The 14,805-nt window shown below is 35.3% G+C and overlaps 1 protein-coding gene across 6 annotated transcripts in view; it reads left to right on the top strand.

Annotated features, from left to right (window-relative positions):
• Positions 1-14,805, top strand: part of CENPC (centromere protein C) — an 80,313-nt gene that overhangs the window by 3,156 nt on the left and 62,352 nt on the right. For 5 of the 6 annotated variants that reach the window (XR_003419612.2, XR_008296290.1, XM_027057695.2 and 2 more), the window contains exons 2-5: positions 1,317-1,363; positions 6,224-6,294; positions 7,005-7,099; positions 11,471-11,576. Coding sequence is in view for 3 of the 6 variants with exons in the window: in XM_027057695.2 (XP_026913496.1) it covers positions 1,317-1,363; positions 6,224-6,294; positions 7,005-7,099; positions 11,471-11,576 (319 nt within the window). In the remaining 3 variants the exon portion in view is untranslated. Of the gene's footprint in view, positions 1-1,316; positions 1,364-6,223; positions 6,295-7,004; positions 7,100-11,470; positions 11,577-14,805 lie in introns of those variants that run through there. The other variant, XM_053217281.1, reaches the window with a different exon arrangement.

A 14,805-nucleotide genomic window follows, 5' to 3' on the forward strand; every position in this document is an offset into this window, starting at 1 on the left:
TATTTCCCTTGCCTTCAGAGACATGTCAAGTCAGATGTTGCTGCAGCTGAGGTCAAAGAGGTTGCTGCCTGTTTTCTCCTGTAGCATTTTGATGGTTTCCTTTTTCATTAGTTTTTTCATCCATTTTGAATTTATTTTTGTGTATGGTGTAAAGAAAGTGGTCCAGTTTCATTCTTCTGCATGTTGCTGTCCAGTTCTCCCAGCACCATTTGCTAGAAGAGACTTTTTCTCCATTAGGCAATCATGTTTTTAATTATTAAGAATTTTTCTTGGTCTTAATTTTGTTGTTTAGTGTTTATAGTATATCACTTTTGTTTTATGAGTCCAGCATTTCAAATCTCTCTTGAAGGTACTAATTGGATTTTTGTTTTTGTTTTTTTCAAGTTTTTTCTTTCTCTCTCTCTCTCTCTCTTTTTTTTTTTTTTTTTTTAAGTAGAAGCCCAGTTGACACTCAGTGTTACGTTAGTTTTAGGTGTACAACATAATAATTCAACAAGTGTGTGTGTTGGGTTATGCTCTTCTTTCTCATTCTTGGTATCAGTTTTCTCTTGGCCCTTTTTCTTCTTCATTTTTAAAATTTATATCTTGATATTCGTGTTTTGTTTTAGAGACCTCTGAGTGTCTCCTGATCCACAGATGCTGGTGATATTTAAGACAGACAATAGAATACAGTTTTTTAAACTTGTGTTTATAGGGATAGGGGATGTGGGAGTCTGTTACTCTGTTCATTCCCTTTCTCACTCTTAGCCTCCTCATATTTTGAGTTTTGTAGTTCTGCATTGTTAAGGTTTTCTCCTGAGCAGATCAGCTTTACTCCTCATCAAAGACTGGATCCTCTGAACTAACTTTTGTCTGCTACTGCTTTTATTCTGTTTTATCAATTAACATACTTCATTTATTTTCCATCTTCTACAAATTTCTTAAATTTGTTAACAGATGGTCCTCTCTTCATTGTCTTTTTCATTGGTCTATGCCATTGTAGCCCTTAACTGTTATTTTAGAGGAATCTTCCTGCAAGGAAAGGAAATAAGTAGATACTGCTTATCAACCAGCCTGAATTATTGGAAGCCCAGATAGTTGTGGTTTTGATGATGGGAAAGGTATGGGAGTAAGGGGAGGAAGATGGAATGATTCCCAGGGTGAACAAATTAGTATAAGCAAAGATTTTGAAACAGTAGATATGAGGCAAGTTCTCCTTCACTTGATCCAGAAGAATTCCTCTTTATGGTACTATAATAGACAATAAGCAAAACTTGCTGAATGAACAAATGAAGAACTTAACTTTTCACCAGTTTGATGATTTACTTTTCTTTCAGGATCATCTCAAAAATGACTACAGAAGAAGATTTTGCCGACCGTCCAGGTGAGTTACATATTTAACTTTTAAGGTCATTTTTATCTCCATTTTTAGGAAGTGATTTTTAAAAGAAGAAGGCAGAAATTACTTCTGATTTACATGATTTCTGTGCCCACTGGTTAAGTATAGTCATCTTAGTGATTTTATACTAACAGAGAAATATTAACGCAAGCAGTGTAATGACTACTTAATGGCAGTGAGAAAAGAAATTCACCTGATAAATTATGGATCAGGAAGAGGTAGTCTCAGTTCTAAGTGACAGCCATGGGGAAAGCAGTCTATAGAATGGATTGAATGGTAATATTACAAAGATAGAGCTCATTTGGTAGGGCTAAAAGAAAATGTGCGTATAGATTATAAAAAGACATGAAAAGGATCTTTGTGGTGTGGAACTGTTCAGTATCTTGACTGTGGTGGTGATACCTGAACCTATAGATGTGATAAATGGCACAGAATTAAATAGGAACAGAAACATACAAATGAGTACAGTTGACCTTTGAACAACTCAGGGGTGAGGGTTGCTGACCCCTGCACAGTTGAAAATCCTCGTACAACTTTTGACTCCCCCAAAACTTGCTACTAAAAGCCTACTGTTGCCTAGAAGCCTTACCAATAACATAAAATAATACAATAATACAATTAATAAACTAGAGAATAGAAAATGTTATTAAGAAAATCACAAGAGAAAATACTTTTACAGTACTGTATTTATTGATACATTTTATTAATATATCATCTCTCTCATTATCTACATCATCTGTCATTACCTACATCGATATAGTTATATGATACAAAACACTGTAGATGTTATACATATTACTAACACTAGACATCAAATATGAAAAAATGATGTGGAAAAGAAATTCATATTTTCATATTTATAGGTATAACGTACTGATAATGAAAGCAATATGATTGCTTTATGGTAGCCTAGTGTAATTGATACGATTGTTTCGTGGTAGCCTAGTCTGTACACTAATGAATGAATCATTATAAAATTTTTATGGCATATGGTATTATAGTTATATTCATAATACAGTATTAGAAACATTGTTAAGTCTTTTTAAAAAAATACCTGTGATGACAGGCGTGCTGTATGGTAATGTACTTCTTTGAAAGGAAAGTTACAAGACAGTAAGAAAATAAACAGATTATTAGTTTTATGTTAAATATCACTTACCCACTTCACTCAAGTTTTGCACATGATGTTCTACACACTGAATACTTAGACAATGATGATGAGGACTTAAAAATGTCTCCTACCTTTCTTGCTGTACAGTTAACTAGATTTTCACATGAAGATACACACATAACACAGTTTATTAATGGTACGGCATGCTGATTATTTACTGTTCATTAAGTGGAAGTGGACCATCATAAAGATCTTCATCTTCATCGTCTTCACACTGAGTAGGCTGAGAAGGAGGAGAAAGGGTTGAGGTGGTCTTGCTGTTTCAGGTGTGGCAGAGGTAGAAGAGGTGGAGGAGGTAAAAGGGGAGGCAGGCACATTCAGTGAACTTTTTGCAAATACATCATAATTTCTGTCTGACTTTGCTTTTTCATTTCTCTAAAAATGTTTTTATATGGTACCAATCCTTCCACTGTTTAATTCGGTGCCTGTATGCCTGTAACTAAGGTCTATGTTATAAAAGAAGTCAAAAGCAGTCTTGAATAATGGGAACCCTCTGCCAGATTGTCTAATGTCAATTTGTTTTCTGGCAGTGCTTCTTGTATATCTTTTTCCCCATCATCTGGTACTGTTGTGAAAGTGCTCATCTCCATAAAGTCATCTTCTGTTAATTCCTCTGGTGTGATGTCTACTAGCTCTTGAATTTCTCCAAAATCTGTATCTTGAAACCCCCAAACTTTTTTGCCATATCCATAATCTCATTCATGATTTTCTTTTATTTTTTTTTTAATTTTTATTTATTTATTATTGTTTTGAGAGACAGAGAGAGAGAGAGAGAGAGCATGTGCACATGCTTGAGTGAGGGTGGGAGTGGAGAGGGAGAAAGAGAATCTTAAGCAGGCTCCCGCCCAGCACGGAGCCAAGGTGGGGCTCCATCTCAGACTGTGAGATCATTACCTGAGCCGAGGTCAAGAGTTGGATTTTTAACTGATTGAGCCATCCCAGTGCCCCCTGTTCATGATTTTCTTGATTTGCTCTGTTGTAAATCCTGTGAAGTCATGTACAACATCTGCCTACAGTTTTTTCTAGTAGGAATTTATTGTTTCGGTCTTGACGGTGTTCACAGCCTTTTCTGTAACAGTGATGATATCTTCAGTGCTTTAATCCTTCCAGACTTTCATAATGTTGTCTCTATTGGGTTCCTGTTCCATAGTGTTGACAGACTTTTCCCTAAAGTACCATGTGTAATGAGTCTTAAAGATCCTTTTGACCCCCGAATCTAGAGGTGTTATGTTGGGGCGGGTAGACCATTTTCACTTCTGTGTTGAACTCTTGTGGTTCTGGGTGGCCAGTGGCATTGTCCAATATGAAAAGAACTTTAAAAGACAGTCTCTTACTGTCAGGGTACTCCCTGATTTCAGGGACAAAGCATTGATAGAACCAGTCCAGAAGAAGGGTTCTCGTTGTTCAGTCTTCTTGTTGTAGTATAACTAAAAATCTGGCAGCTGGTGTTTAACTTTCCCTTCAAAGCTAGGGATTAGCATCCTTATAGATAAGGTCAGTCCTGATTATAAACCTGACTGCATTTGCACAAAACAGTAGAGTTTAGCCTATCCTTTCCTGTCTTAAATCATGGTGCTTGCTTCTCTTCCTTACTAATAAATGCTCTTTGTGGCATTTTTTTCTAGAATAGAACACTTTTGTCTGCATTAAAATCTGTTTAGGTAGATACCCTTTCTGAGGATCCTCAGTGATTTTCTTAATGGCATCTGGGAGCTCATCTGCTGCCTCTTTCTTGTTCAGCAAAAGTTGATTTCCTGTTATCTTGACATTTTTTAAGTCAGATCTCTTTCTAAATTATCAAACTATCCTTTGCTGGTATTAAATTCTCCAGCTTTAGATCTTTCATCTTCCTTTTGCTTTAAGTTGTCTTGTAATGACTTCACTTTTCTCAAACCATATTAGAATCATAATCATGCCTTCTTTATAGCAACTCCTGCATCCACATAAAAGCTGTATGTTCCATACAAGATCAAAAGGTACTTTGCAGAAAGTGCAAGGTTTTGTCCTGCTCTAGCCTACAAAGACAGCTTCATGAATTTCCCTTTCTTTTTTGGCAGTGGTCCTTATGCTGCATTTATTTATCTTGAAGTAGCAGGCAACCATAGCTGCAGACCTCAATCTATGGTATATATCAAGTAATTCAACTTTTTCGTGTAGTGTCATGACATTTTTTTTGTTTCTTGGGAACACCTCCAGCATCACTAGTGGTAACCTTGTTGAGTCCCTGGTGTTACTCAAGATTTATGGTATTGCACTAAACATGATGAAGAATGGGAGAAGTATGAGAGATCACTTTTTACTGCAATACACAATTTACTGGAGAGATGAATTGTTCACTCAGAGATGATTAGTGTTATATGGGCATTTTAAAGGGATAGTCACCAACAAGGGAGCTCACCACAATAGCAACAAGATGGGGGCTCCTGGATGGCTCAGTCAGTTAAGCGTCCAACTCTTTGTTTCAGCTCGGGTTGTGATCTCGGGGTTCGTGGGATTGAGCCTGTGTTCGGCTCTGTGCTGACGACACGGAACCTGCTTGGAATTCTCTCTTTCCCTCTCTCTCTGCACCTCCCCCTGCTCACATTCACTTTCTCCTCTCCCTCAAATAAATCAATAAAGTTAAAAAAAAATAGCAACAGGAGGTGGCTACAAAATTATTATAGTAGTGTTATAGCATGAAATATAATTAATTTTATGCAGTTATGATTTAATACTGTGTCTTTATATCTCTTGACTATAAATGGCACCGTGTACTGTGTATGTAAGTTTTGATTAATTTTAACTTTTAAGAATAGATTTGTGTGTATTTTATGGTAGTAGATGATAAAATAGACTAGTATCTACTAATATCTACATCTGTTTTATGCATTGATGACATTCTTAACTTTTTGTTACATATTTTTTATATTTCTAGGCTTTGTGGTTCGTCTACAAGTTTTTTAATTGTTGAAGGTCTCCAAATAATTTTCTAATATGTTTACTGAAAAAAATCTGTTTATGAGTGGACCCATGCAGTTCATAACAATTTTGTTCAAGGGTCAACTGTATATGTAGAACTGGAGAAACATAAATAAGATTAGCGGATTGTATTGGTATCAGCATCCTGGTTGTGATTGTATAGTATAATTTTACAAAATGTTACCATTGGGGGAAACGGGATGAAGTGAACAAGGGATTGCCTTTATAATATTTCTTACAACTGCATGTGAAATTACAGTTAAAATTTTATACTGTTTCATAAGCTGCTAAAGGTAATGATACTGAATCAAAAGTGCATTTGAGAACTTGTAGGGAAGACTGTTACTTAGAGCTGTTAGGACTTGTGACTATAGAGTTTTTATTAAAGAAGTGTCTTAGTACTGATTGGATTTGTTCAAAAATGTTGATGTTCTTGTTTAGATATAAAAGTGGTCTAAGATGGCTTTAGATGTCACTGTTCATTCAAGGAGTATAATTGTTATTATACATAATGACATACTGCTTCACATACTTTTCTGGGAACTCTTGGACTCAAGTACTTGTTTTGTCCTTACATAATAAAGGTGATATTTTTCCCATTAAGTAAAATAATGTTTTATAATGAGATATGAAATTTTCAAAGTAGATGGTAACATAAATAGCAAGTGTCTTATGGAAATGATATGTGACATTTTCCTTTCATTCCTTCTTATTAGAGCACCTGACATTAATACGAAGCAAGGCCAAAACATACTGGAAATCTTACAAGATTGTTTTGAAGAAAAAAGTAAGGCTTCATTTCAAGATGGACTTGAGGATTGGGTTGGATGAAATTTTGTGATACTCATTAATATTAAATTCAGCAAATGTGTTCTAGTATTTAAATAAATATATGTAAAATGTTTTTCCAGGAATTTTGAGTACACGTGCAATCCTTTACCTTCTGTTACACTAAGGATAATACTGTCAAAAATGAGCATAATTTGTCATTTCCTTTAGGTCACACTAGAGTTCTATGGTCTAGGAGTCCATAAATAATTATCTTATGCAAGAGAAAGTATTTCATGTAACGGGAATAAATGTGCAGAATTCTTAGGATCCCTAAGAGAGAATGTTTGGTGATTCGCAGTTCATTTTAAAGAAATGGTGAATTATTACAAAAACTTTTCTAAGTGCTTGTCAGCATCAGAAGGTATTGAAAAAAGAGAATAGGCCAACCAAAGAAACAAACACAGAGAGTGGAAAAATATTTCTTCTATATAAGCTCTGAAAGAAGAGCTGGTTCATTATTTCTTCAGGAATCTTGTTTGTGTTTTTCAGTTCCTGATGTCTTCTAGGCACATTTGAGTATTGAAGCGATGTTTATATGTAATTTAAACTAATTGTGTTTAAAGAGTCAGCAAACGTCTTCACATTTCATGTAGGGCTTCTTTTAATTATAACTCAAAGATTTTATACCATATGTCATTTAAACTTTTTTTTTTTGCTTTTTTTAAGGTCTTACCAATGATTTTAGCACAAATTCTACAAAATCAGTGCTTTATTCAACACCTAAAATGGAAGACATTTGTATTCAGTCATCAAGCAAAGAGGTAAGTCAAAAAGGAGAGCTGATATAGCTTTAATAAGTGAAGCATTACACAATATAGTTACATCTATTTTAGTTGTTTGTAAGTCTTATTCTTAGAAGGGAATCCTATATTCCCATTGACTTTCTATAATTTGGAGGTGGTTTGTGAAAATTCTGACTTGACATTTCCTGTGTTTGAAATTGGAGGTCTGGGTTTAGAATTATAAAATTTTGGGGTGTCTGGGTGGCTCAGTCAGTTGAGCATCTAACTCTTGATTTCGGCTCAGGTCATGATCTCATGGTTTGTGGGTTTGAGCCCCGCATAGGGCTCATTGGTGTGGAGCCTGCTTGGGATTCTCTCTCTCTCCCTCTCTCTTTGTGCTCCCTCTCTCTCAGAATGAATAAAAAAAACAAAAACAAAACCAACCAAACCAAAAAAAAAAACCTTGGGAAAAAAAAAAGAAATACCAAATTTAAACAAAATTATTTTTCACCTTTCCTAAAATAATAATTAAATTAGGTTTTTAGGAAAGTAGGCAATGACTTAAGTTCCTAATCCAGATTTGAAAATTTGGTTGTTTTCTGAATATTGAGGTTAATCTATTGCTGTATAAGGGAACCAGTCTTTTTTTTTTTTTTTTTTTTTAATGTTTATTTATTTTTGAGAGAGAGAGTGTGAACTGGGGAGGGGCAGAGAAAGAGGGGCAGAGGATCCAAAGAGGGCTGTGCACTAACAGCAGTGAGCTCAATGTGGGGCTCAAACTCATGCACCACAAGATCATGACCTGAGCTAAAGTCACATGCTCAACTGACTGAACCACCTGGGTGCCCTAGGAATCAGTCTTTTATAGATCATATCTTAAGAGGATAGGTTGACTTAACTCTACAAAATAGCAAACTTTCAAATAGAGTGTGTGAAGCTAATGAATAAAGACAAGTTATTCAAAAGCACAATACTAATTGGAGAGAAAAATTATGTAGTGCTAGAAATAGCTTTACTAGAAATTTGTATAAACATCTAATTATACACTTGACCCTTGAATAATGCAGAGATTAGGGTTGCTGACCCACTTGTGTTAGTTGAAAATCCACTTAAAACTTTTGACTCCCCAAATATTTAATTACTAATAGCCTACTGTTGACCAGAAGCCTTACTGATAATGTAAACAATTGATTAACATGTATTTTGTATGTTATGTGTATTATATACTGTATTCTTATAATAAAGTAAGCTAGAGAAAAGAAAATGTTAAGAAATTTATAAGGAAGAGAAAATACATTTATGTTATTATGCTATCTTTATTGCAAACAAATGTGAGTTAAGTGGACCTGCACAGTTCAAACCCTTGTTCTGTGGTGAACTATATATAGCCTTTTGGTTCCAAGGAATGTAGACAGATCCATTTTTTTCAGAATTGAGAGACCTTCTTTAATGTGGTAAATTATACTGATTTTTGGAAGTTAAATCAACTTTTTAAGTTTTCTGGGATAAATTTGACTTGGTCATAATGTATTAACCTTTTTTGATTTGGTTTGCTAGTATTTGAGGCATTTGCATCTATGTTCATGAACAGTATTGTCTTTTTCTTTTCTCAAAACATTCTTGGAGGGCTTTGGTTTCAGGGTTATGCTAGAGGTTTCATTTGTAGGTAGGATGTGACAAATTGCAATAGGCCACATTCCTGTTGCAACAACTAGTTAAAAAGAATGAAATGCAAACAAATCATATTTTTAGAGACATGGGAGCTGTGGAAAGAACAAAATCTAGATAAAATTCCAAAGAGAGAAGAATCTTAAGATGAGTTGATGATTATTAGTCATTTTTTTCCCTGAGAGTATTAACTAATTTGGGGCAAAAGCTGAGGGTTTTAAGCTGGTCCATACAGAGTGTCTACCATGGGGAAGCACAGCTTTTTTCAGGTTCCTCTAACCCTTCTTATTAAGATTTCTTGTTTGTAGTTTCTGTTTCCTGCAAGTACCTTTTTGCTTACCTTCGTTGTTTCCTTTTATTTTAGAGCCTTTTGTCAGATGTCCAGTGAATCTTAGTGGTCTCCTTATATTTAAGAGTGGAAACTAAAATGGTGATTGCAAATTCTAGTTGTACAATAAAATTTGTACCTTGGTAGATTTTACTGTGGTATGATCTGTCTGAGCCATGTCATTGTGGATGTCCAGGTGTTAATATCTATAAGTTTTGTTTTTTTTTTTTAACTTGGTTTGGTAGGTTTTTCTAACAAATCTCTTCTGCTTGGGAGCTTGATTCCAATGACAAATGTTCTCAACCAGGTGTAGCAGAGGGAAGGCACAATTTGAATGCTTCTGCCTAAAATCTCTATTTTTACTGTATTACTGTTACCTTCCTCTGTGTCTGAGTCTATAGTCTCTCTGATTCTGAAACTCAAGAGTAAACATCTACTATGCCAGAGTTGGGAGAGGAGAGGCTCTGCAACTCTTGACTACTTCGTATACATACTTTTAACAACTTTACTGTTTGTAGGCCCAACTTGGAGCCTCTCTTAGAGTGGCCTTGCACCTCTAATAAATGATCTTATGGGTTAAACATAAATGTGTTTCCTTCTGCACTTTCTCCACTTTCTGGACTGATTAGTTGCTGCTGATTTGCTTTCTAGCTTAAAGTTCATTGAAATCTCCCATCTACTCCCTTTTCTTTTCTCTTCATACTTCTGGATTTATACATTTTATTTATTTTTTATTTTCTTAAAGAAATATATATATATTTTAAATGTTTATTTTAGAGAGAGAGAGTAAGCGAGTAGGGGAGGAGCAGAGAGAGGGAGACAGAATCCTAAGCAGGCTCCATGCTGTCAGTGCAAAGCCCAATGCGGGGGCTCAAACTCATAGGAGTCATGCGTGAGATCATGACCTGAGCTGAAACCAAGAGTTAGACCCTTAACCAACTGAGCCACCCAGGTGCCCTGGGTTTATACAGTTTAAAAAATCCTAATGAGGTTTCAAGAGGAACAGAGACTAGTGAGAGCTTGCTTGTCTTTCTTTATGTAATTGAGTTCTATAATGTATTCACTGAACAGTGCAGGACCTTCTTTACTTATATATCCCCCTATTGGTAGAATTTTAGGTTGTTTCCATGTATTCATTATTACAGCAGTGTACACCTTTGTTCATGCCTCCTTGTGCACATGTTGTAAATCGAATTTCTCTAGGACATGCATATTTCAAATGAAATTGTTAAATATTGTCTATTTTTTCTGCAAAATGTTTGCAAGTTTTGTTTCCTACATCAGTGTATGAATGAGATTTCCCTTTTCTATATTTTTAAAATGTATGACTTGATATATTTCAAATGTACAAAAGAATATATGTATATAAGGTATTAAAAATAATATAAATGAACACTTATGTACTTATCCTTAGTGTAAGACGTATCAATCAATACTTTTGCAGCATCAATGTTTCCCTTTCTAATCCTGTTCTTCTCCCTCTCCTCCCTGCACAAAGGTAACCACTATCTTGAATTTTATGTTCATCATTCCCATCCTTTATTTTATAGTCAGACTTTTATGCTTCCCACTGGGTCTGCAGAAAGTGCACTTGTTCTTTCTAGCAGTGAAGTGCATATAGTCTTTCTGCCCAGGGAAGCCTTCTGAGGCTTAACCCGTTTTTATTGGGGGCTGATTATATTAGGTACCCTCTGCCAACCAACATCCTATACTTCCTGAAGGAAAAAAACAGGTGTTCATTATAAATCACATTTTTATACAGTCTAGGCAGGCTGGCATGGTAGGCACAACCTAATCAGCTGGTAATAGAGGAAATATTCTGAAAGCCAAATTCCCAGCTGCCAGTCAAGGGCCAGCCTTGTAAGCAAGTTCTTTAAATGATCAGGTGTCCTATGTTAACTCCTCTAGTGAGTGAATCTCTAAAATATAGTATTTATATATGCATGTGTGTGTATATATATACGTATATATGCATATGTGTATATACATATATATGTGTGTGTATGTATATGTATATGTGTGTGTGTGTGTATGTATAGTTTAACATGCCTCTACTTTGAACTTTGTGTAAATGGGATTATAACCTACTTCTGTGGCTTGTTTTTTTTTTTTTTTTTTTTGTTAACAATTATTTATTCCTGATGCTGTAATTTATGAATTTCACTGTTGAATGTGTGATATTATATTATAGGTCTATATCATAATTTATCCAGTTTACTGTCAAGATAGGTTTTTGCTGTTCAGAGCAGCATTGTTACTGTTAGGATTTATGAAATTTCAACTTTATTAGATAATGCCAAATTGCCAGCTGTTTTATTATTTTCCAATACTTTTTTTTTTCCAATTTAAAAACAAATGTATTCAATCAGAATTGCTAATACAATGGAGTAGATCTAATGTTGTATATCTTTTAGGCTCAGTGCCAGAAATCACATCCAAAGTCAGTTCCAGTTTCTTCAAGGAAGAAAGAAGCCTCTAGGCAGTTCACTGTAGAACCAAGGGAAGTTGTTAACAGATCAGGTTGGTGGCATTCCCATGGGTGTTATTTGCTTAGACATATTTAAAAGGAAATGCTGAAGGTGTTACCTGTATTGGCTTGAGTGATGGGGTCATGGATTAGCCCAGGCAGAATGGTCAGTGTTTTTGTTTTTGTTTTTTTAAACATGAATGATAAGCTTCTTTTGATTATTTATTTCTTTATTTTAGTGATAGGAACATTGATTACTGTGATCTGGTAAGAGACATTAAGTAAGAGTTATTACAGGGACTATAGCTTTAAGAATTTTCAAATAGATTTCTTTTTTTTTTTTTCCTGAAAAATTAATATTATCTCACACAGTTTCTGTGGGTCAAAATTGAGAAGCAGCTTAGTTAGATGATTCTAGGTTGAAATCTCTCATTAGGTGGCAGTCAAGATGTTGGCCATGGTTGCAGTCATCAAAAGGCTTGACAGGGGCTATGGGTATGTTTCTAAGATGACTCACTCATGGGCAGGAAGCCTTAATTCCTTCTCACATGGCCCTTCCCATCGGCTTTTGAGCATCCTTTTTTTTTTTTTTTTTTTTTTTTTTTTTTTTTTAAAGGGAGTTATAATTGACATATAACATTAGCTTCAGGGTACCCAACATGATTCAATATTTGTACATACATGGTCAGTGTTCTTTGTCTCTATTCTCCTTTTGTTCATTTTTCTTAATTATTTGTATGTGCTGCAACTTTTTTAAAAGTTTACTTTATTAATGCTTTTCAAATTAGAAGAGTCCTTCTTTTGAGGTAAGCCTCAAAGATTAAAAAAGTGCTACTGATTGTTACTGCCATCATCCTGCTGAGGTAACTTTGGAATGAAAACCTATGTAAATGTGTGTGTGTGTGCTTGCATGTGTGGGTGCATGTGCATGCATGCTTTCAGAAGAGGCTTTACGATTTTCTTTCACACCAGTTTTCTTTTACAGTATAGGCAAGTACCTTTTACCTGATCATTTACTGTTTTATTCTTTTTGCCATTTAGATAGTATTACGTGATCTCATTGTCACTTAGTGTCTATGTCTGTCATCACCACTGAATTTGAGCACTGTTTTTATATATTTACTGGCTATTTGAATTTCCTTTTATCTGAGTTGTCTATTCATATCCTTTGCCTATTAGTTTTTTCTTGTTTATGAGAGGTCTTTGAATTGAGTCTCTCTGCTCTGTTTATCCGTAATTTGTGTGACCGATATTTTTCCAAATGGTCCCTCGGCAGTTAAATATTTTGTTTATAGTATCTTTAACCATATGATGAGTATGATTTTTGGAAAATGTTTATTTTTGAGAGATAGAGAGAACATGTGAGCAGGGAAAGGGGCAGAGAGAGAGGGAGACAGAGGATTTGAAGCAGGCTTTGTGCTGTCAGCTTAGAGCCTGATGCAGGGCTCTAACTCATGAACCATGAGATCATGACCTGAGCTGAAGGCCCACACTTAACTGACTGAGCCACCCAGGTGCCCTGATGAGTACAATTTTTTATTTTAATTGTCAAATGCGTGGTTTTTATAGCTTTTCTTGTTGTGGTATATGTAGTATCCTAGCTTTCATCTTAAGTTTTTATTTAAACTCCAATTAGCATACAGTGTAATACTAGTTTCAGGCGTACAATATAGTGATTCAATACTTCCATACAACACCAGGTGCTCATCACAAGTGCACTCTTTTTTTTTTAATTTTTTTTTTTTATTGTTTTATTTATTTTTAAGGCAGAGAGAGACAGAGCATGAACAGGGGAGGGGCAAACAGAGAGCAAGACACAGAATCGGAAGCAGGCTCCAGGCTCTGAGCTGTCAGCACAGAGCCTGACGCAGGGCTCGAACTCACAGACCGGGAGATCATGACCTGAGCCAAAGTCGGACGCTTAACTGACTGAGCCACCCACGCACCCCGCAAGTGCACTCCTTAACCCCCATCACCTCTTTCACCCATTCCCCCACCCACCACCGCCCTTCTGGAAACCATTGCTTTGTTGTTTATAGTTAAGAGTCTGCTGGGGCGCCTGGGTGTCTCAGTTGGTTACGCATCCAACTTTGGCTCAGGTCACAATCTCACGATTCTTGAGTTTGGGCCTTGTGTGGGGTTCTGCGCTGACAGTGTGGAGCCTGCTTGGATTCTCTGTCTCCCTGTCTCTCTCTGCCCCTCCTTCACACACACACTGTCTCTAAAATAAATAAATAAATATTAAAAAAAGTCTGTTTCTTGGTTTTTCCTCCCCCACCCCATTTCATTTGTTTCTTAAATTTCACATATGAGTGAAATCATATGGTATTTGTCTTTCTCTGACTGATTTGTTTCACTTAGCATTATACCATCTAGATCTATACATTACCACATTTTGTTTTATTCATTTATCCATTGGTGGTCATTTGGGTGGTTTCCGCTTCTTTCTGTTTTGAATAATGCTGCTGTGAATGTAAGTGTACAAATATCTCTTGTAGTATCTGCTTTCAGTTCTTTTGGATACATACCCAACAAAGGAATTATTGAGTCATACAGCAATAATATTTTTAATTTTTTGAGGAGCCACTAAACTTTTCTGTAGTGGCCGTATCATTTTACATTCCTACCAGCAGTGCATAAGGGTTCCGATTTCTCTACATCTTCACCAACACATGTTATTTTCTGTGCGTGTGTGTGTTTTGTACTAGTAGCCATCCTAATGGTGTGAAGTAGTATGTCATTGTGATTTTGACTTGTTCATCATTGTCACTAGGGAATTTTAAATTAAAATAATAATTAGATACCACTACATACCTATAAGAATAGCTAAAATCTAAAAAAAACTGGCTTTTTTTTTGTAACTCATTTCTTTGAGAGTTTTGGTCTTTTGTTCAGGAGAATTTATAACTAATTGTTAAGACATTTTTATGATGGATGCTTTAAAATTCTTATTAAATAGTTCCAGCATTTGATTCATCTTGTCCATATGTGTCCACTGATGATATTTTTCTTATTCAGGTTATGTTTTTCTGGGTTTTGTATAATGAGTCATTTTGATTATATTCTTGACATTTTGGTTATTATTTTAATAGACTCTTGATTATATTTAAATCATTTCTTATATAGCACATAGTTGCCTTGTTTTGGTTTATTGTGTAGGTTCTTGCCTACTTTTGGGGGTTTTATTTCTAGTGACAATTAAGTGTTAGAGTCCTAAGCAGTGGTGTTTTGGTCTGTTTTATTTTCTGATGCTGCTGAGATTCCAGGTCAGTTCTTGCTGGT

This window comes from Acinonyx jubatus, chromosome B1 (assembly GCF_027475565.1).
Source record: "Acinonyx jubatus isolate Ajub_Pintada_27869175 chromosome B1, VMU_Ajub_asm_v1.0, whole genome shotgun sequence".
Taxonomy (NCBI): Eukaryota; Metazoa; Chordata; class Mammalia; order Carnivora; family Felidae; genus Acinonyx; species Acinonyx jubatus.